The sequence below is a fragment of the Schistocerca nitens genome, chromosome 6 (assembly GCF_023898315.1).
Source record: "Schistocerca nitens isolate TAMUIC-IGC-003100 chromosome 6, iqSchNite1.1, whole genome shotgun sequence".
NCBI classification, from domain to species: domain Eukaryota; kingdom Metazoa; phylum Arthropoda; class Insecta; order Orthoptera; family Acrididae; genus Schistocerca; species Schistocerca nitens.
This window is the reverse complement of record NC_064619.1, coordinates 598,478,936-598,500,988: the sequence shown is the minus strand read 5'-3', so window position 1 is coordinate 598,500,988 and position 22,053 is coordinate 598,478,936. Positions and strand designations below refer to the sequence as shown.

Here is a 22,053-nt window from a genome sequence, read left to right as displayed (position 1 = left end):
TAAAATATTCCTAATAATAAATGTACTTTAATTAGGTTTACATAACTTTGAATATCCTCCAACTATTTATTCTACGAAACTAACAAAGACTAAAACAGTAAGTTGTTGCAGTGTATAAGGAATGTATGTAGCATTTTGATCTTTTAATTTAAGAAAAATCTTTAGATTATTATAAAAAATTAACAAAATGATAATAATTTAATACATGGATAAGGATTAATAGTTAATAGATAATTAATCAAAAAGATATTTAGTTTATTACTTACTTTTAAAGGAATTACTTTTTTAAAAGATTTAGTATATTATTCTGTTCAACAATCAATTAGTTTTAATAATTTAGATAATGAAAGATAAAGATACATTATTTAATAAATAATAAATCATAAAGTTAAAGCTGTCTTATTGCTAATATATTCTAAAGTACAGATCTTATATTTATTATTATGTTTATCTTTATGTGAAGGATTTATATAAAAACAATTAGAGTCCTCAATCTCTTGACAACTTTTACATATCTTTGTAGATATAGATGTTTCTTCAGTTAAAAGTTCTTCCTTATTTATTGTAGGTGTAGATTTTTCATTATTCATTGTTAATAATATTTTTGAATTTTGATCCCTTGCATTTCGCTGTAAATGTACCTTCAATAATATTTAGCAACGATTTTTCCACAATCACAATGAATACTGTTTTTGTTGTAATTTTTTACAGGTTATTTATTTATACAGGTTCCATATATACTTCTATAACCATCTTTTGTGTATTTCTGTAAACTAAAATTATCGATTACTTTCTCTGTATTACAATATTTACAAAATTTAGATGCCACAGAATATTCTTTTTGAAATTTCTCCATTTATATAAAAAATTTATTAGATTTGAGAAAAATTAACTTTTACAGTTTTTTTCAATTTAATAAATATTATCATTAGAAAAATACTCAGAAACATCATTACCATCTATCAAAGCTCTTTCTGGTGATTTATTTTTAAAAGTAGTTTTACAAAGTAGACAATTTTTTGCCTTAACCATTTATCAATACACTCTTTGTGAAAAATATGATTGCACAACTAGTTCATTAGTTTCTTTTAATTTAGTTGCATTTCATTTATGTTTTCCATTTATAAGAAATAATGTCAATTGTTATATAAAAAATAAAATAATAATTTTCTATGAATCATATACCTCCAATTTCGAAATTACTATTTTTTTAGAAATATACTTATTGCAAACTACAAATTTATTTTTGTAACACTAATTAAACTTTTTTCTATGTTAATGGTAACTACTTTAATCTAGAAGCTCAACAATATAAATATTTATAATAAATTAAAAATGTAAATGAACTTGACATAAATGAACTGTGATTATTGAAATACTAGATGTGGAGAACACTTTAGTGTGGAACTCAATAAGGATTTTATAGCTGTTGTAAAATTTTTGTAATTTACCTTTGTTAAATAATACAATTTTATTAATTTACTTATGTTTGGAATATAATTTCTTTAAATAATATACTTTGTTAACTGATACATTTTAATTAATTTACTTATGTTCACAGTTTAAAAATATTAAAATAACTTACTTTTTTAACTAATACATTTTGTTATCTTACAATCAGTTTGTAAATTTTTTAAAATTTACTTTTGTTAACTAATACATTTTATTTATTTACTTATTTCCACAATGTGACTTTTTTAAAAATAATGTACTTTGGTAAGTAATACAATTTAATTAATTTACTTACTTTCACATTGTGATTTTTAAAAAATAATGTACTTTTTTAAATAAATCCTTTTAATTAATTTACTTATGTTCACAATGGAAAATTTTTTAAAGTAACACTTTTTTCTTAACTAATACGATTTTATTTTACAAATTGTGTTATAAATGAAGTAACTGAACTTAGAAATCGGTTTTTTATTGTATTTTGTTGTTTTATTGTAAAAAGTAGGTATTTAGTTAACATTATAAAATCAGTTTAGTTAGCTAAATATTTCTCAATTTTTTGACGCAGTTTTAAATTTTAACAGATCAGAGGTTTTATTTATAAAATACTCATTTTTTTAAGATTGTGTTAGTGCACCAGTACATACAAAGTGTATCTACTGCTATGGTTGTCGCAACAACCGATCTTCTTGAATGGTGACATTATTACTTTCTTACTATTGTAAGTAACAGCTTGGATTTCATATGTTCGTTATGCACAAAAGTTGAGTATGAGAAAAATGGGTCACATTATTCTTGGTAGTTGTTACACCGATATCAAATTGTATCCAGTAATTGGTGTTATACTTCCATATGTCACAAGATATGCAATATGGGTAGATGACAGTGGTGGCATCTTGATGATTGGTTATGGCTCCACAACCCACCTGGAAACAATTACCTCACTTCCTGTTAGATGAGCAAACCATGGCCATTTGAGATGGCACGATTTTATTGGGTTGTAATTGGGTACGGCACTCAAGACAGGAACTGTCTTGTACTATTATGCAAAGTCAGGTGAGGTCCATAGCCAAGCATGGTATGTAAGCTGATGGTCTGGGTAGCAATCTGTTCACTGCTCTAAACATGTATTATTAATAGCCATTGTTGAGAATGTGATTCACTGCACTTGGCTAGCATTCGTAGCCGAGAGCAGTCCCATATGTAAAATCATTATATAACTGCATTAATGTTTCTGAGATTTTGTGTTCAAAGCTATCTTAAACATTCATAATGAATACATGTTTGTAAACTGTGTGCAACTTCATTATTATTCATGAATTCCCAGTACCGATTTACATAAGACTGTCTAGAACTCGTTGTATAACTTTTAAGAAGTACAGCACTCAGTAAAAAAAGTCTGGATGAAAATTTTTGTACTTGTTTACTGAAAGGTAGATCCACATCATCACAGTTGCAGCATATCTTCATACTCCAAGCCACCTCTGAACATTACCTTCTACAACGAAAGGAATATATTTAGAAGACGAGAGGTGAGTTCTATAGAAAAACTATGAGATGTACCTGATGCAGTATGTCTCCAACTACAGTCCTCACACAAACCGATAGCTTGTTACAACCAGCCACCCGACCATGGTTTTTACAGAGCAGAGATGTCATACTGTTGACATAGGAATGGCCTTCACTGATCTCTCTGCCTTCTGTTTTAGTTTTTGATCTACACCAACAATGGAAGTTGGTCATCAGTTGTGATGTTCAAACTACATTAAAGTCATATCATCGTTTTTTTTTGTCTGTTTGTACGTGTCTCAGTACATTACACCTAAGACATCAGATAATTTTTACATAAAACCATCTTTTCTGTCCACGGTTCTAGTCAGTTGTTTCTATAAATCATTCCATTTATTAAATAGTTGGAATAGTTTATCAGCTTATTAGCTTGTCGAGTAAGATTATATGCATTTATTCAAAACCTGGACACTTTTTGAGTAACCAACACTGTATCAGTAGTATGGCTATGGTGACACTGGCTCACTTTGCACTTAAACACAGCACTGAATTGTGTGATAACACTGGCATCACAACCAAGCATTCAGCCAGTTTGCAATTAAATACACAGCTGAACAGTGCAATACCACTAAAGTCACAAGCTTTGCCACCTTATCTATGACGTCATAATTAAAATGTCACATTGCCGGAAAACTAAAAAAAGGCTGATAAAACAGGCATTCAGAATGTATCCATCATGTACAGTACAAATGACTGGTATTATTTTCTTTAAAAATACTTAAACTATCCTCTGAATTTCGTAAATTGCTGTCATATTCAAAAAGGAAGTACTCCCAATACCTCAGCATTCTCAGAAAAAAAAGGAAACTTCAACTGAATTGTGTAGATTTATGCTGTTCATCTCTCTCTCTCTCTCTCTCTCTCTCTCTCTCTCTCTCTCTCTCACACACACACACACACACACACACACACACACATATATATATATATATATATATATATATATATACACACATCTGAAAAAGAAATTTTGCTCCCAGCCCTCTTGGCTTGAGTGCAGTTGGAAGGCTTCTGTAAAAGTCTTTGTCAAGTCAGCAGTGGAGCATTTGATTCCAAAATATCTATGATCAGCACTGTATTGCCTCATCAATAAATTTTGTGTGGTGTGTGTGTGTGTGTGTGTGTGTGTGAGAGAGAGAGAGAGGCAGAGAGAGATAGAGAGAGACGTAATTTAGGTTAAGCCTGGACAATTTTTGGAAATTCTGCAGTATTAGCAACACATTTTTTAAATGGCACCACTTTACGCAATTTGGAAGAAAGTTAGATATTAAAAAAAGAAAATACTACTGATATTGATTAAACAAACTGTATACATACTGTTTCTGTGCCCATGCCTGAATTTTTTTTTATTTCCCACCTCTCTGACATCATGATTGTCACATCAATGATAAGGGGTAATCATAGGTAATGGCTTTTGACCTTAGTGATATTCCATGGGGCAATATGGGTTTAAAGAGCAAAGTGCTCACCATCTTGGATTTTGACAGTGGTATCACATAGTTCAATACTGTGTTTAAGTGCATAGTGAGTCAATGTCGCTGTACACATACTACTGATACCCTTGGTTCTAAACTTTGGAGATCTTAAATTTTAGAAAAAAAATTATAGCTCACTAGTTTGGTAGTACTACGAAATGTTAAATGAAAAATCTTCCCTGAGAGATAAAATCTTATGTGGTTATGAAATAAGTAAACCAAGCACATGAAACCGTAAAGATGAAGACATTGTAAAATAAAATTATGAAATAATAAAATAAGTATTCTAAAGATAACATCATAAGATTATCTAATGACATTTGTAAGCAAATGCATAACATTAACCATATGAAAAAGATTAAGTGTTCTTTCATAATAAGTTATCAATAGAAAATCACATGGTCTGGGAATAAATATTAAACATCAGTTATTAAATTTACTGACAAAATTTGGCATTTCTACTGTCTAAAAGGAAGTACAAATAAATAATTTAAGAAAAATGAACTTATGAGTGACTGTTTCAGAAGGTGACGGTCGTTTGGGGGCAGGGGGGGCGGGGGTTGCTTTCTTATTGTTAGACAGACCTTTTAGCCAATTTGAAGATAAAGGCAATCATAACAGTCATAAACAAATGTGTGTATGAAGCGTGTCAGTAATTCGTTTTATAATGCAGGAGAAAAATACTGATAAATCACATAAATAATCAAACTTTAGTAGCAAAAACTTATGCCGATTTCGCAATTCCTAACATATGGAACTGAGTATTAAGTCAGAATTGTCTAAAATGGCCACTGCACACTCCCATAAATACTTCTGTAAACAATGTAAGTTTACAGATGTATGAAAAAGAAAATTATGCACTAGTCCTACACTTAGTATATGTAATTTTGTATGTATATGATGCGGATTTCCTTACCTATAGCGGGTCCAAGGGTGAAGAGGAAGACGCCGCTTGTCACCATGTTAAGGCCTACGGCGGCTGGAAGCTTGTGGTCGGGGCACACCTCGGCAACGCACAGGTTAATGTTGATGATGGCGGCGCCTCGGGAGAATCCAGCCAGAGTGTTCCACACATACAGCGCCACCATGCTGGAGGACGTGGCTATTACTGCAGAGAGGAATAGTGGCCAGTAGCGAAGCGACGTAAATGGCGGTGGCGCATTCAAAGCTACATTTTGAGTGATACAGTATCACTTAACTAACGACCAACTGAATCACATGTAATACAAAAGAGAAATGTCAAATGGTTCGCAGCGTGAAGTAAAGTATTGAACATTTAAAAAAGAAAGTACAAACAAAGCAGCACTTAGATCACGGATGGAAGTTATTCAGTTCAGCAACATATTTTTATGTCACTCAGAACATACTAAATGCAAAACATAGTGCACCAAGTATAATTATATTGTTGTCCATAACATTGAATGAAGTAAGAAAGGAAATACTGTAAACAAAAAATAGTACATCCATGAAGTGTCAGTTTGCGCAGAAGGAATTATCATCGTTATCAGTATATAGAACAGGCACAGACATGGAATATGTCTAATTTAAAGAGAAGCTTCTCTAACATTTTCTGACTTCTTCTGCCTCCTCTACCATATTCTAATTGTTTCCCTAGCCTTGGACACTTTCGTATATTTCCTTCAGCCTTTGGAGGTCTTTCTCTTGGTCTCCTAATGTCTTTCATATTTTTGGTATCCTTAAATTCATCTCCTGTGTCAATAACGTTCTTTCATCCCTCTAATTAAATATCCTATGCTTCTATTCCGCGAAGTAAGTTAACTTCAGTGTCCATATTGCTGCATCATAAGATAAAATGAGTACATGCACTCTTCCATACGACACTTATCGACCTTTGGGGAATATTTGTGTTCCAAATTTCGTTTCTTATGGTTTTGAAAATTCTACTGTTTTTCTACTGCTTTAATTTATCTTTTTCTGATGTCGCCTTCTGGAGCCAACGCGGTTCTGTATAGACCACTGCTACCATCAGGGTGAAGCAGTGGCGATGGAGCGAGGTGAGTTACATCGGCGGGCGAAAGGGGAAACAGCCAGCAAGGTGTAACTAGGGAGCGCCCGCGTGGACACACAGCTGGAAGCGTTGCAGGGCAGAAAGGTACACTTAAATCTACAACATACGTAGTCGGAAATTCATCATACTACGTGTGGTGGAGGGTACCCTGTAGCAGTATAATCGTTTCCTTTCTCTCCCACTCGTGGACAGAGCGATGGAAAAACGACTCTCTATATGCCTCTGTACGAGCCCTGATTTCTCGAATCTTAGCTTCGTTGTCCACATGACAAATGTACCCTGATCAGCCAGAACATTGCGACCAACGACCTACTATCGATATAAACCCATCCAGACGATAGCAGCGTTACCTGGCGAAGAATGAGTGCTAGGCAGACACACAGGGGGCATGTAGTGTCAATGAGCGTGCTGTCCGTGTGTAGAATGGGGGAGGCGTGTGATATATCTGAGTTTGATCGAGGGTAGGCTGGAGGCTCGGCACGAGCATCTCGGAAACTGCAAGACTTCTCGGATGTTCGAGGAGTGCTGTGGTGAGTGTCTTCAACACGTGGCGAAAGCAAGGTGAAACCACATTCATACGCCGTGAGGTTCGGCAGCCACCCTTCATTACAGATGTCGGACGTAGAAGGCTGGGTAGACTGGTAAAACAAGACAAGAGGCGAACTGTGGCGGAACAAACATCAGACTATAATGCTGGGCAGAGTACAAATGTGTCTGACCACACACTGCACCGAACCGCTTAACGATAGGCTTTCGCAGTCAACGACCCATGCAAGTGCCAATGTTAACATCACGACACCAGCAACTTCGAGTGAAGTGGGCACGTGTCCATCGGCACCAGATGTTGGCGAAGTGGCAGAGCGTTGCATGGTCTGATGAATCCCGATACCTTCTTCATAATGCAGACGGAAGGGACGGAATCTGTCGTCTTCCGGAGGAAGAGCTCCTTGACACCTATACTGCGGAACGGAGACGAGCTGGCGGCGGCTCTATTATGCTCTGGGGAGCATTCAAATGGGAATCCATGAGTTCAGTGGGGCTCGTGCAAGGCACCATGACGGCCAAGGGGTATCACACATGGGTTTCAGACCACGTACACCCCTTCATGACGATCATATTTACCGACGGCAGTGGCATTTTTCAGCAAGATAATGCGCCATGTCAAAAGGTCAAGAGTGTAACGAGTGGTTCGAGGAACACAGTGGCGAATTCCAGTTGATGTGCTGGCCGCACAACTCGCCAGATATGTACCCGAATGAACACATATGGAATGTGATTCATTGTGATGTCGGACCTCATCACCCCCCTTCCAAGAATTTACGGAATAAGGTAACTCGTGTGTGTATATGTGGTGCCAGCTCCTTCCAATGACCTACCAAGGTCTCATTGTTACCATGCTATGACTCGTTCTGGCTGATCAGTGTATGTTGGCGGCAGTAGGATCGTGCTCTCAATTTTCTCAATGCTGTTCTTCAAAAAGAACGTCGCCTTTCCTCCAGGGATTCCCATTTGAGTTTTCAAAGTATCTTAGTAAAAACTGTGTGTTGATCGAACCTACCAGTAACAAATCTAGCAGTCTACCTCTGAATTGCTTCGATGTCTTCTGTTAATCCGATCTGGTGAGGATCCCAAACACTCGACCAGCACTCAAGAATAGGTCACACTAACGTCCTATACGCGATCTTCTTTACAGATGAACCACACCTTCTTAAAATTCCCCCAATAAACCGAAGTCCACCATTCGGCTTCCCTACCGCAATCCTGGCATGCTCGTTCCATTTCACATCGCTTGGCAACTTTACTCCCAGATATTTACACGATATGACTGTGTCAAGCACGACACGATTAATGCTAAAAAGGTAGGACTATCTGTTTACTTGAAACTCATAGAGAGTTTCAAGTAAACAGATAGTCCTACCTTTTCAGCATTAATTGTGTCGTGCTTGACACAGTGTCTCCCCTACCCAAGGTTCCTTTAGCAAACAAAATGACTGTGTCATTGTGATCAATTACCTATCCAGAATGTCTAACACGGACAGAGATTTTCTATGACTAGAGAAAGAAGCAAAATCTAAAATACGCAGAAAGCTACAGGCCAGTTTTCTCTGCTGTTATCCCTTGCCAGGAAATATTTCAGTTATACTACATGTAGTAAATGCCGTGTGTCTAGGGCCTCCCGTCGGGTAGACCGTTCGCCTGGTGCAAGTCTTTCGAGTTGACGCCACTTCGGCGACTTGCGTGTCGATGGGGATGAAAGAATGATGATAAAGACAACACAAGACCCAGTCCCTGAGAGGAGAAAATCTACGACCCAGCAGCGAATCGAACCCAAGCCGCTAGGTATGACATACCGTCGCGCTGACCACTCAGCTCCCAGGGGTGGACACTAGATATGGTAATAATAAAGAAAAATGGCACAGTTTAGTTTTCAAATTGGTACCATTACTGCATAAGTTACATGAGAGAGTATAGAAATGGGACCTGATGCACTTGAAGAAGGTGAGAACATCACAGATACATTTTTAGATCTATGATAGGTAATTAATGCTTCAGACGAATCACATTAGTTCGTTGACATTTCGTGTTGGCACAAGTGTAGTTCGTACACTATATAAATCACTTCAGAAATAGTTAGAATAGAGAATATATTTGTAATAATTGACAGAACGTCAGAACTCTTGGCTAGAGATACAAACAAAATAAAACCTGATAAAAGGACAGCAAATTAGATCGTTAGATTAAGTATAGAACACAGTTCTGTATGTTGTGTATTAAAGAAAAACATTGTTGTCACTGAATTAGTTTTTCAGTGAAAGCGATGTGAACACCTGAAATCTAAGGAAAGAGAACATGAATAACTTGCTTGATTCTTACGATTCTCTAATCAGTATACAGCAACCGGAAGTTTTTTGTGCAGATTAGGAAAATTATAAAATATTATTGTATTGACCGTTATGCAGGGTGTTATGGGTATAAGTGCAGTACATTATTATCATTGGTACATTAATGAGTGGGTTAGTTGTTTTTTTCTCTGCATCTAACATTTTTCTAGCAAACACATCACATTATGCGCTGTCTGATGTTTTCTGTGTGTTTGTAACTGCACTACTAATTGTACGAAAACGGTGTAGGCTAAGCATTTTGCGTCCATGCATCCATACATCGACACCTGACCTGCTGCTCAGCTGAAAACATGCGTTAATGGATTCGCCTTACCGCATATACTTGGAAGTACCTACCCACATAAAAACACACTACACCCATGGCTATCATTATTATTCTGTAGTTGAGATAAACACTGTTGTAACGTCGTTCAGTATACTTCTCTCAGTCACTAGAAAAATATCAGCACTTATACCCCTAACACCCTATATATGGTTACACGAAAGAAGTACGAAAAAGGTGTAACTAGACATTAAATTTCCTATCTGTGTAAGGGAATTAAAGTAGTATATTAAAATTCTTGATAACACCAACCCACCACGCCTAGTACCCAAAGGTAACTAACGCTCACAACTGTTACAGTAGGTGTTTATTGCATACCTGATTTATATCCTCATAGTGGTGCGAAATTTGAAAAGACATCGTCTTCCAGATGTAGAAAGACACCTACCAATTTTCGTTTATGTTGCACAACTCCTTGACTTTAAGGTAAAATAAAAACAATTATCAATAGGTCAATGACTTTGAAACAGGTCGTATAAAAGGGCTATGAGGGGTTGGATGTTCCTTCTGCGATATTTCAGAAAGAGTCGGTAGGATGGTAGCCACTGTTCATAATTGCTGGGAGCGATGGTCATGAGAATGTACAGTCGAAAGAAGACCAGGCACTAGATCGCCACTTGCCAGTAGCAAGAAGAAAGACCATCGTGTTCGGCATATAGCTTGGAGTATCTTAGAGTATCTGCAGCAGCAATCTAAACAGCAGTTGGCTCCCCAGTGACACAACAAACTGATACAAATCGGTTACTTCAGAGACAGCTGAGAGCAAGACGTACTGCTGCTGCGTATTTCACTGACCCCAAACCACAGCCATTTCTGACTTTAGAGGTACCTAGCAAGATCTCATTGGAGGGCAGGATGGAGGTTTGTTGTGATTCCCAATCAAAGCTAGTTCTGCCTTAGTGCCAGTGATAGCCGTGTATTGGTTAGAAGGAGGCCTGCTACCAGACTGTCTGCGTGCTTGACACACAGGACCTGCACCTGAAGTTATGGTCTGGGGTGCGATTTCGTATGATAACAGGAGCACTGTCGTGGTTATTCTACTCACGATGACTGCAAATGTGTACGTCGATCTTATGATTCGACCTACTGAACTGTATTCATGAACAGTATTCCAGCGGTTTTTTCCAACAGGATAACACTCTTACACATACCTCTTCTGTAAAAAATGCTCTGTAGAGTGTCGAACCTCTCCCTTTAGCCGCCTACCTCCAGATTTGTCCCCAGTAAAGTACGTATTAGACGTCATCGATCTACATCGCCAGCGTCATCAACAAATAACATTAACCGTCCCTGTACTGACCGACCAAGTGGAACAGGCCTGGAACTTCGTCCCACAAACTGTGATCCAGCACCTGTACAACACAACGCAATGCCGTTTGCTTGCTTGCATTCAACATTTTGGTGATTACACCTGTTATTCGTATACCAGCATTCCACTTTTGCAGTGGCTTATTTCACTCTGACATTAACCTTTGATCTTGCAATATTGATAACTTAAATAGACAAACGCATTCCCAAAATTTCATTATACCACAATAATTATTTAACGGCGTTGCAGTTTTTTCCATTAGTTTATGTAAGTGATGCTGTGGACAGTTTGACACAAAATTGATATCTGACTCGTCCTCTCTTTGGAATCTTCCTCATGGCCTGACAGCCCCACTTGACAAACATTAACAACAGTTAAACCATTGTACTGATGTTTCCACAGCCGTTCAAAGCTATTGAGGAAATTACATTTCTCGATGAAAACAGTTGTACCTGATTTTGTATTTCGGTTAACATCATTTGTACAAAACCTGGTTAGGATATACTGACTCATTCACAAAATAAAATATGACTTAGCCTTCGTGTATGTACAGTCATTCAGTTCCCCATAGTTAAATGGTTGATTTGCTGAAATACAGGTTTTTGAAATAAGGAACATGCTGCTTTCATCCTCAGTAGTAACTTTTGGGTCTATAAAGATAGTTCGATCTTACCAGATACATTGCTACATTTAACCAGACCAGTCTGCTGATGAATCTTTCCTATCTGAAACAACGAACAAAAGAGAATTTGATGTTAGTTTTGGTTTTGCAGAGACTAGGGTCCTGACCTGAGCGAGTGATTGTACAGAAGATAGCGCCCACGAAGAACGTAATGCGCGGCCTGATCTTGAAGCGGTCCGTGAAAGAAGGCACCGTGATCCTGGACACGAAGTCGCCAACGGCCGTCACGGTGAGGCAGAGCGCCGTCTCCGACAGCGAGAGCCGCAGGTGGCGCTGCAGGTACAAGGGCAGCAGCAGCGAGAAGTTGATGGCCGCTACGGTCATGCACGCCGAGCCGAACATCACGTTGAGGTACACCCAGTTCCGCAGCAGGTCCAGGTCCATGAAAGCCATCACTCGACGCCACACTGGCTGAGTCTCTGCGAAGTCGAACAATTAACGTAAATTTTGCTGCAGTTTATTCTATGAAAAGAGAATACACTCATTTTTTGGAATGGACAAAGGTTTTGTTCAGTCTTCACAAGAGCTGAAAATATGACTGTTGTTGATAAAATGTTTTCTGAGCTGCGAATACGCACAACCATCAGCTGTGTAATGGAATGACGACAACGGAAACTGTACCGGACCGAGACTTGAGCCGATATTTCCCGATTTACACGAGTGGTCGCCTTAACTATCCGTGCACGACTTACAACCAGACATAAACGTTCATATGTTGTCATTCACATCATGTAATTCTCGTACAGGAGGTTGGAGTGGGGGAGGGGGGTAGGAGGCATTTTGATTGAAAGTCTCTGGATTAGTTCGTTATAGCAGTACCTGTGTTCTTAAGTAAGGTGTGATGTTTCTTCAGAATTGCATGCACTTCCTGTCTCGTGCCTCGTAACGCCACAGTTACTGCAATATCGTACTGACTCGACCATACCAGGCAGCGACTAAGAATCAACAATCCCCCCACCCCTCCATGCGGGAATTTCATAAGAGGTACACATGCAGGTTCTAACGCATAAACGATGGCACTTGGATGTTTGGGTCTGGCATTGAGTCGTGCGCCAATTCCAAAGCAGTTAATTCGACCACTCACGTAAAGCTGGAAATCCGGGTTCGAGTACTGGATTGGCACAAATTTCCGTTGACGTATTCCATTGCACAGCTGATGGTTGCCCGCGTTCACAACTGACTTATTGCATGACGCCTGTAGTCGCAGGAGTGCTTGATTCTTCGGCCACGCATACATATCTCAAGGAACGTTGCACAGCGTATCTCAACAAATGGGCATTTCAGTATCTTCATAATTGTGGTTCTATAGGTTCACGAGTAGAAGAATGACAAGATAAAAGTAATGACTGAGTAACGTACTGACGTGGTGCTTAAACTAAACAAAATACAGTATAAGAGAAATGTAATTTGAGATAGAGGCTCGTTGGAGGTTATGGATAATATAAAAGTAAGCACACTGAAAAAAAAGTACTGCAGTTTGTGGTCTAGTGGTCAATATTGTCACCTCTAGACCATATGGTTACAGGTTTGTTCCTCGGCCGGATCAGACATTTTCTTCAGAGACTATGTATTGGCGTTGTCGTAATCATTACATCTCGTTTTCATCAACGTGGAAGCTGCCGAAGTGGCATCAAATAAAAAGACTTGCAGCAGTATGCTGAACAATTCCAGATCAGGTATCCCAGCCAATAATGCCATACAATATTTCATTTCACTGGCTCAAATGGCTCTGAGCACTATGCAACTTAACTTCTGAGTCGCCTAGAACTTAGAACTAACTAAACCTAACGAACCTAAGGACATCATATACATCCATGCCCGAGGCAGGATTCGAACCTGCGACCGTAGCGGTCGCTCGGCTCCAGATCGTAGCGCCTAGAAGCGCACGGCCACTCCGGCCGGCTCATTTTACTGCACAAAGTATTAGTCACTCCCCCAGAAGATATCAGACCTCTTAGCAACACCTCTAGCATTACAATGGCCTAAATAGTGTGAAGAAGAGAGTTCAAAACTTTCTTCACATATGTCATATCCAGTTGAATCCACACATAGCTAATTAGGCCATATTGGATTACTAAACTGTGGAGATGTTAGCTGTTACATTTTACTTGCTTTTCCAGAAAATCACAGATATTTTCGCTTGGGGCATGGGATTTGGTGATTTAGTTGGCCTGTCGAGACGCAACAGAATGCTTCTGTGAAGCAGGAAACGTATATGAGCAGCCCTTTGTGACTCCAACTTGAAAGACGTGAGTATCAACAGCACCTGCATTGGGAGATGTAGGAAAAAGTGCATTGCTTGGCCCCTGCAGATGTTGAAATAAACATCTCAATCATTAACATGGTAACCTTAATGAGTGAAGTGAAGTCATGCTAGGAAGTCCACCATCAAAACACCACAGAACCACCTCTGGCGTGAAGTACATCCTCTAAACTCCACAAGTTAAATGTCTAATTAAGCCAACAATGTAGTCGACAACTTGGATCACTTAGAAAGTCCGCGTCCTTGACTGAGTGGTCAGCTCGTCTGATTGCCACACAATGCACCTAAGTCCGATTCCCTGCCGGTTTGGAGATTTTCGCCACTGGGTGTTGTGTTGTCCTCCTCATCACCAACACGCAAGTCGCCCACTGTAACGTCACCTGAAAAAAACTTGCAACTCAACAGCTAAAATTAACAAGGTGAGGAAACACGACCATAATTTTCTCATTTAGAAAGTCAGTAAATTGCGACCACACAACACGCTTCCAGTCATCTGCGGTCGAGTTTCTGAAGACGTGCAGCTTTATCTGCCGGTGTGAGCAAAATCCTTTTATGGGACACCCGTCTCCATACGCCCATCGTATGCAATTCCCGTCATACTGTTTGCACCAAAACTGCATGAAATAAACCTGTATTCATTAACATTCCTGTAGGATTTGAAATCAGTCTTATTGGTAGCAAGTGACATGCGTCTACAATTTGTCGTTCCAGCCAGTGATCTCTTTGCTACCAGTGTTTTCATGCTGCCTTACGTGGCTCCCACTGGCACTGCATTTTTTGTGGAAACGCTGAACAGTACACACCGAGAGCTACGTCTAAGTCCTGTACCATTAATTACGAATTACACAGCACTTCACAATTCGCGGCCTACTTAGCTGTTTGAGACAGTGCGGCCCACGCAATCTTGGCACGTTTTAGACGGCGCACATCTACTACATACACTCCCTGGGCCGAGAGAAGAGCTCTGACAGGTGAAGTGGTCTTGGCGCACGTGCTTCGCGCGTCTACGGCGGCCAGTCAGATTCTGAGATTTTTCTTACGTTACTGAGGCAACGCCCCAGTGTTGCTGTAGTGCTAGACAGCTAGACGAACCCCTCCCTGCTTTCAGTCAAGGGTGCTGCGTGCTTCGTTCACGTTTGTGTGTGCATTCCACTGACTATGTGGGTTTCTTGACATGTGTGTGGGTTGTGTTGTTTGGGGGAAGAGGCCAAACAGCGAGGTCATCGGTCTCATCGGATGAGCGAGGGACGGGGAAGGAAGTCGGCCGAGCCCTTTCGAAGGAACTACCGTAGCATTTCCCTGGAGCGATTTAGAAGAAAACCTAAATCAGGATGGCTTGACGAGGGACTGAACCGTCGTCCTCTCGAATGCGAATCCAGTGTGCTAACCACTGCGTCACCTCTCTCGGTCATGTGTGTGGAAAATGGCTTCCTGTTGTGAAGAGACGATGACTTTTGGGAAAGATGCAACGCTGAATTTTCAAGCACACGAATTTATATACAGTCTGTCTGTTTAGTTTGAAAGGGAAAGGGGCAATGGAGGGCCCTTGACGCCAATGAATAAAATGATTGACTAGGTAGTGGAAGTATTGAACATCATCTCTACAGCAACGTGAAGAGAGTGATAAATGATAAAGAGGGTGCCAGTTCAGCTGGTGGCCTTGTTATTGTCACGCCTGCAAAGTCAAGGAAGAGATCGTGTCGTGTGGTTGAAACAGGCACCTTGGACGAAAGTGCTATGAGACAACATACAAACACGTGTTACAGCACGAAAAAGTTCCCAACACCTAAAAAGTTAATGGCTTCACTGTCGAACGGTGATTACTTTATCGGCAGAACGACAAGTCTCTCAATTGTTAAAAACGAAAAAAAACTGGCTACCGGTCGACAAAATTCTCTGGAAGAACGGTACTAATGGAACGCGGGGACACTAGCCGTTTTCTGCCTGAGTTCCTAGCAGTGCATCTGGAGAGTGTAATAAAATTAATGACAAATGGATTAATTGCTGTGCCCAGTGCTATGGTGTCATTTCAGTGAAAAAAAAAACCTGTCTATTACCAAGACGAAATGAATGCAGATACATTTAAAGACCATTTCATCATTCGTCTACTTCTAAAAGTCAATTACGGTAGGGTTTCGTAATGGAAAATGCACCTTACCATTCGGTACAACGAATGCTGCTGCAAGGAGAGACGGAATAGACAGCTGGTTGAAAGATAGTAAAATATGCTTTGAACACAATATGCGAAAAGCGGGACTTCTAGTATTAGTGAAGCGATATAAGACACAGAAGATGTAGTATGTAGCTGATACGAGAGCAGAAAATCACAGCCACAAAGTTATACGTCTTCCACCGTGTGCCACCGAAGTTATCTGAGCTCAAATAAAAGCAGATGTCGGGGAGCGATATAAAACCTTTATGTTGCGAGTCACAAAGAGGCTGGTGAATGAGGTGTAACATAACGCCAGAAGATTGGAATAATATCGTGAACCATGTGTGAAAAGATAATATTAAGGTCGAATATAAAAGAAGGGACGATTTCACTGGGGGTAGGAATGGCATAGACAGTGTTTTTGGACAAATCCAGGTTCTTATTGTTTAAAAATGATGGCCTCATTTTGGTGCCCCACACACAGGGGGAGTGGCATCACAGTCATTACATTCGTAAAAGACATGCAATGCAACTCATGACCCTCCAGTGTGGAGTGCTATTGGGTGCAACGGCAAATCAGAACTGGTGTCCAGGGTACTGTGACCAGTTTGACCTATGTGAATGACATTTGCAACCCACAGCCACACCCTCTCTGCACAAAACCCCAGACGCCATTTTTCAGCAAGACAATGCACGACCAGATCTTGCTGCATAAACACGTACCTTCTTGGTGTCCAGGATATCAGCTTTCTGTCCTGGTCTGCCTGATCACCAGGCTTGTCGCCAATCGAATTTGTGGTGGATATGATGAAACAACAGGTGCAGCACTGCGACCCAATGCCAAGCACCTATGATGAACTTTAATACCAGGTGAATGCAGCATGAATGGCTGCACAACAGGATGCCATTCGCGCCTTATACGCACCGGTGCCAACATGCACGGAAGAATTTATCAGTGCCCATGGCTTACCATGTGCCTACTAGACTAGAAGACATATGCCGAACTAAGGTGACTGAAATGCTAATCATTTCTGCAGAACATTGTAATGTACATGTCCTATGAATATGAACGTCCTGTCTCTAGTCGTTCAAGGTGTTCTCTTTTTTTTGAACCTGAGCGTACGGCATCGTGAGCTACACAACGCTAATGCAGACCCTCATTCTAATTGGCAACACTTCCTGTCGTCCCACACTGCAGTTGTCAATACCTCCCAGTGCCTCGTGTTAAATCTGCACCCCAAATCGTGTATCCAACCGGAACAACGATGCCTGATATCGCTCTGCTGTAGGTTTTTACGATGGTACAACTAAACAAAAGACATATGTTTTGGACATATGTTTTGGATCGGATGTCGCCTACACGGTTCGATTCAATATGACAGCTTCTCTATAGTTCTTATTAGCATTAATGAACACTGAAGATATATTTACTGCTACTGAACGCCGTAAATCACAAGTTCCCGTAAATCACAAGTTCTTCAAGACAGATCTACTGTACACTTCAACTTGTAAACATAGGCTGAAGTTTTAAAGACCTTTACAAAATCAGTGATAATGGTGGTGTATCTATTACTATACTTTCAACAAATTAATGGAGTTTCCTGTGTTTAATCCACATAGTGATGACCTACATGTTCGTCAAGTTAGTCTTCCTTATATAAGCTACATCCAAAACATATCAACTCATTACCTCTTACAAACAACTATTTGTAGGTTCTCCAATACCTCAAAAAGTAGTTTGTTTAAGAGTTGTTGGCTCAGTAGCCTTTAGTCATAGGATTTGTTAACTGAAACTGATACACATCACGTTCTTTATAATCCCCAAATAATTGTGTCATCATGATGGACACAACCTGTAGATTTTGCAATTGCTTTGGGATGTGTAATGTGTTACACATGGCAATGCGCTTTAATACAAGGTTTTCTCTAGAACTGTTGAGTGTAATTCTGCACTACAGTAAAATTAAGCTCTTCAGGTATAGAGTATAATTTATTTGTAAGGTATCTTAAACCAGTACAGAACATCTTTTTGTAACGCTTTGAAAGTCAAACTCTTCAACAGCCACACAGCAACACAGCTTCACAGATCCAGATCAAAATTTAATGAGCTCTCTTTTTGTATGATTTAGGCTGAACCGGAAAAATCGAGATGCTATAGACATTACTTTATGTGCTACCGCAAATTGTTTTTAACTTTAGATGTGGCAGATGTCAAGGCATGTGATTCTAAAATTTGAAGCAAATATTTTTTAAATAGTGTACTGAGATGTTTAGTATTACATCATATTCTATTCATTTATGTGAAGAAATCCATTTTACACTCCTGGAAATGGAAAAAAGAACACATTGACACCGGTGTGTCAGACCCACCATACTTGCTCCGGACACTGCGAGAGGGCTGTACAAGCAATGATCACACGCACGGCACAGCGGACACACCAGGAACCGCGGTGTTGGCCGTCGAATGGCGCTAGCTGCGCAGCATTTGTGCACCGCCGCCGTCAGTGTCAGCCAGTTTGCCGTGGCATACGGAGCTCCATCGCAGTCTTTAACACTGGTAGCATGCCGCGACAGCGTGGATGTGAACCGTATGTGCAGTTGACGGACTTTGAGCGAGGGCGTATAGTGGGCATGCGGGAGGCCGGGTGGACGTAGCGCCGAATTGCTCAACACGTGGGGCGTGACGTCTCCACAGTACATCGATGTTGTCGCCAGTGGTCGGCGGAAGGTGCACGTGCCCGTCGACCTGGGACCGGACCGCAGCGACGCACGGATGCACGCCAAGACGCCAAGACCGTAGGATCCTACGCAGTGCCGTAGGGGACCGCACCGCCACTTCCCAGCAAATTAGGGACACTGTTGCTCCTGGGGTATAGGCGAGGACCATTCGCAACCGTCTCCATGAAGCTGGGCTACGGTCCCGCACACCGTTAGGCCGTCTTCCGCTCACGCCCCAACATCGTGCAGCCCGCCTCCAGTGGTGTCGCGACAGGCGTGAATGGAGGGACGAATGGAGACGTGTCGTCTTCAGCGATGAGAGTCGCTTCTGCCTTGGTGCCAATGATGGTCGTATGCGTGTTTGGCGCCGTGCAGGTGAGCGCCACAATCAGGACTGCATACGACCGAGGCACACAGGGCCAACACCCGGCATCATGGTGTGGGGAGCGATCTCCTACACTGGCCGTACACTACTGGTGATCGTCGAGGGGACACTGAATAGTGCACGGTACATCCAAACCGTCATCGAACCCATCGTTCTACCATTCCTAGACCGGCAAGGGAACTTGCTGTTCCAACAGGACAATGCACGTCCGCATGTATCCCGTGCCACCCAACGTGCTCTAGAAGGTGTAAGTCAACTACCCTGGCCAGCAAGATCTCCGGATCTGTCCCCCATTGAGCATGTTTGGGACTGGATGAAGCGTCGTCTCACGCGATCTGCACGTCCAGCACGAACGCTGGTCCAACTGAGGCGCCAGGTGGAAATGGCATGGCAAGCCGTTGCACAGGACTACATCCAGCATCTCTACGATCGTCTCCATGGGAGAATAGCAGCCTGCATTGCTGCGAAAGGTGGATATACACTGTACTAGTGCCGACATTGTGCATGCTCTGTTGCCTGTGTCTATGTGTCTGTGGTTCTGTCAGTGTGATCATGTGATGTATCTGACCCCAGGAATGTGTGAATAAAGTTTCCCCTTCCTGGGACAATGAATTCACGGTGTTCTTATTTCAATTTCCAGGAGTGTATATTACACCATTGAAAAATATTATACATATGTATGTATTTCGTAATGGATAATTTTTGTATTTTACAGTGATTGTTGTATGTTTCTAGGGTCTCACAAGAATACATTAATCGGCAAGTCTGTGAAGATCTTGATCATTCCTAGTCTTCATCTATAGCGTAATGTATGTAGTTGAATAAGTTTGACAATAAACATAACAAAATTTAATAATTTAGGTGACCCACAAAAACCATGAATCTTGTGAAGGATAGGTGATTTGCATACCTCTGTGTTACTGATAATCGACCACAGCTGCAACCACATAGGAGGGATATGTGTGTGGAGAGACAAGAAAATGGTTTCTGAAGAGTGGCAGCAGTCCTTTCAGTTGTTGCAGAGGCACCACTCTGCTCAGTCACCTACCATGTTGGTGCTGCAAGAAGTTGAAGGAAGGGAAAACTAGGGACTTCTTACTTCCTGGGGATAGCAGCTCTACTGTGTGACTTACAGAGCTTCATCGAACCAGTCTTCAGACTGAAGAGCGCTATAGCAGGAACAACAACAGCCACAGCAGCAACAACAACAACAGCTAATCTAATAAGTACATAAAGTACAACAATGTTTAACCTTTGGTATTTAATTGAATTGCTTTGGTATTACGGACTGTCTTTCCAGCAGCAACTTCCACACAGTTTAAGTTTTTTTAGGAACAGCGAATATACCTTTTTTGAGAAGTTCTGTATGGTATTGAAAATTAATGCATGCCAGTCAGTTTGAAACATTATTTGAAATATAGAAGCTTATGGTATTACATTCTTTTCAGTATGAATTTGTAAAAAGTTTGATTATTTCAAGGAAAACAAATGCATCTCCCTTGACAACTGCGAAGTATTTGATATCGATCCTTTGATTACAACTGCAAAAGTAAGCTCACAATAGAGCTAACAAGCGTTTAGGCTGTTGTAATGAACTGCACTGGTTGGGTCAAGAGACAGATCCTTCCTCATGAACCCAGACACGAAAATAAATCTGACAAGCAGTGGACTGAATAATTTAACAGAGAGGCCTTCATACATTAGTACCGGGTCTTGGTTCTTACAAAATTCTTTGCAAGTTTAATTATCTAGAAGGGGTTCCTCTACCAAATGAATTAAAAGCCTTGGCTCAAATTGGTCTCAGTTTATTACAATTACTCCTCACCAGCACATGCATAATCAAGAAAACAATAAATGTCACAATAAAGTCATTAATAAAAGACGGAGTGAGAGAAAGTGCCAATTCAGGACTAAAAGTAAACTAAACTGAACTCTTCCCGAACAGGCCATGAAGACCCTACGGTAATGACCGGCTGCCGTGTCATCCTCAGCTTATAGGCGTCACTGGATGCGGATATGGAGGGGCATGTGGTCAGCACACCGCTCTCCCAGCCGTATGTCACTTTCCGAGGCCGGATCCGCTTCTTCTCAATCAAGTACCTCCTCAGTCTGCCTCACAAGGGCTGTGTGTACCCCACTTGCCAACAGCGCTCGGTAGACCGGATGGTCACCCATCCAAGTGCTAGCCCAGCCCGACAACGCTTAACTTCGTTGATCTGACAGGAACCAGTGTTCACATTAAACCAAGTTTAAGCCAGAACTAGGCTGATTTGTCAATGTCCACAAAGAACAAGTGTGATGTGAGTGACTATCGTTATAACTACATATTCTCGAAAAAGTATAATCATGGATGAATGTGCAGTGATTGCCCTGATAATGTCAGAAAGTTGTATCAAACCCACACACAAATTGAAAACCCTGCTTGGTCATTGATGAACCCTCGAATGTCTAACCGAGAGTTAAATAACGGGACCTAACCAACTGCTCTCCTTCCTGAGTAGCCTGGATTGCCAGATATTCCTACCACAACTGACGAGCTGGAGAGTCGAGTCATGCATACAGTCGGGCCTGCTGATAAGTGCTATTCATTAGCCGGAGTGTGATGGACTGCCCCCCAGGAAAGTAAGTCTGAATTTTGCTGTGTCTCCAAAGTCAGTGTCATCACAGTGCCCGCTTCTCTATGTCTCAAAATCCAAAAAAAAACAGCTTCCATTTCTCCACTCAGAGTGTCGAAAAAAGTTTGTCTTTCCTCTTTACCCAGCACTGAACCCACACAAAACATATTTCGAAATCAGAA

At 40.7% G+C, this 22,053-nt stretch overlaps 1 protein-coding gene across 2 annotated transcripts in view; it reads right to left on the bottom strand.

The window, feature by feature from the left end:
* Positions 1–22,053, bottom strand: part of LOC126262903 (monocarboxylate transporter 1-like) — a 96,568-nt gene that overhangs the window by 21,918 nt on the left and 52,597 nt on the right. For both annotated transcript variants that reach the window (XM_049959804.1, XM_049959806.1), the window contains 2 exons: positions 11,846–12,157; positions 5,410–5,601 (listed from right to left, as the gene is read on the bottom strand). In XM_049959804.1, coding sequence (XP_049815761.1) covers positions 5,410–5,601; positions 11,846–12,157 — 504 coding nt within the window. The remainder of the gene's footprint in view (positions 1–5,409; positions 5,602–11,845; positions 12,158–22,053) is intronic.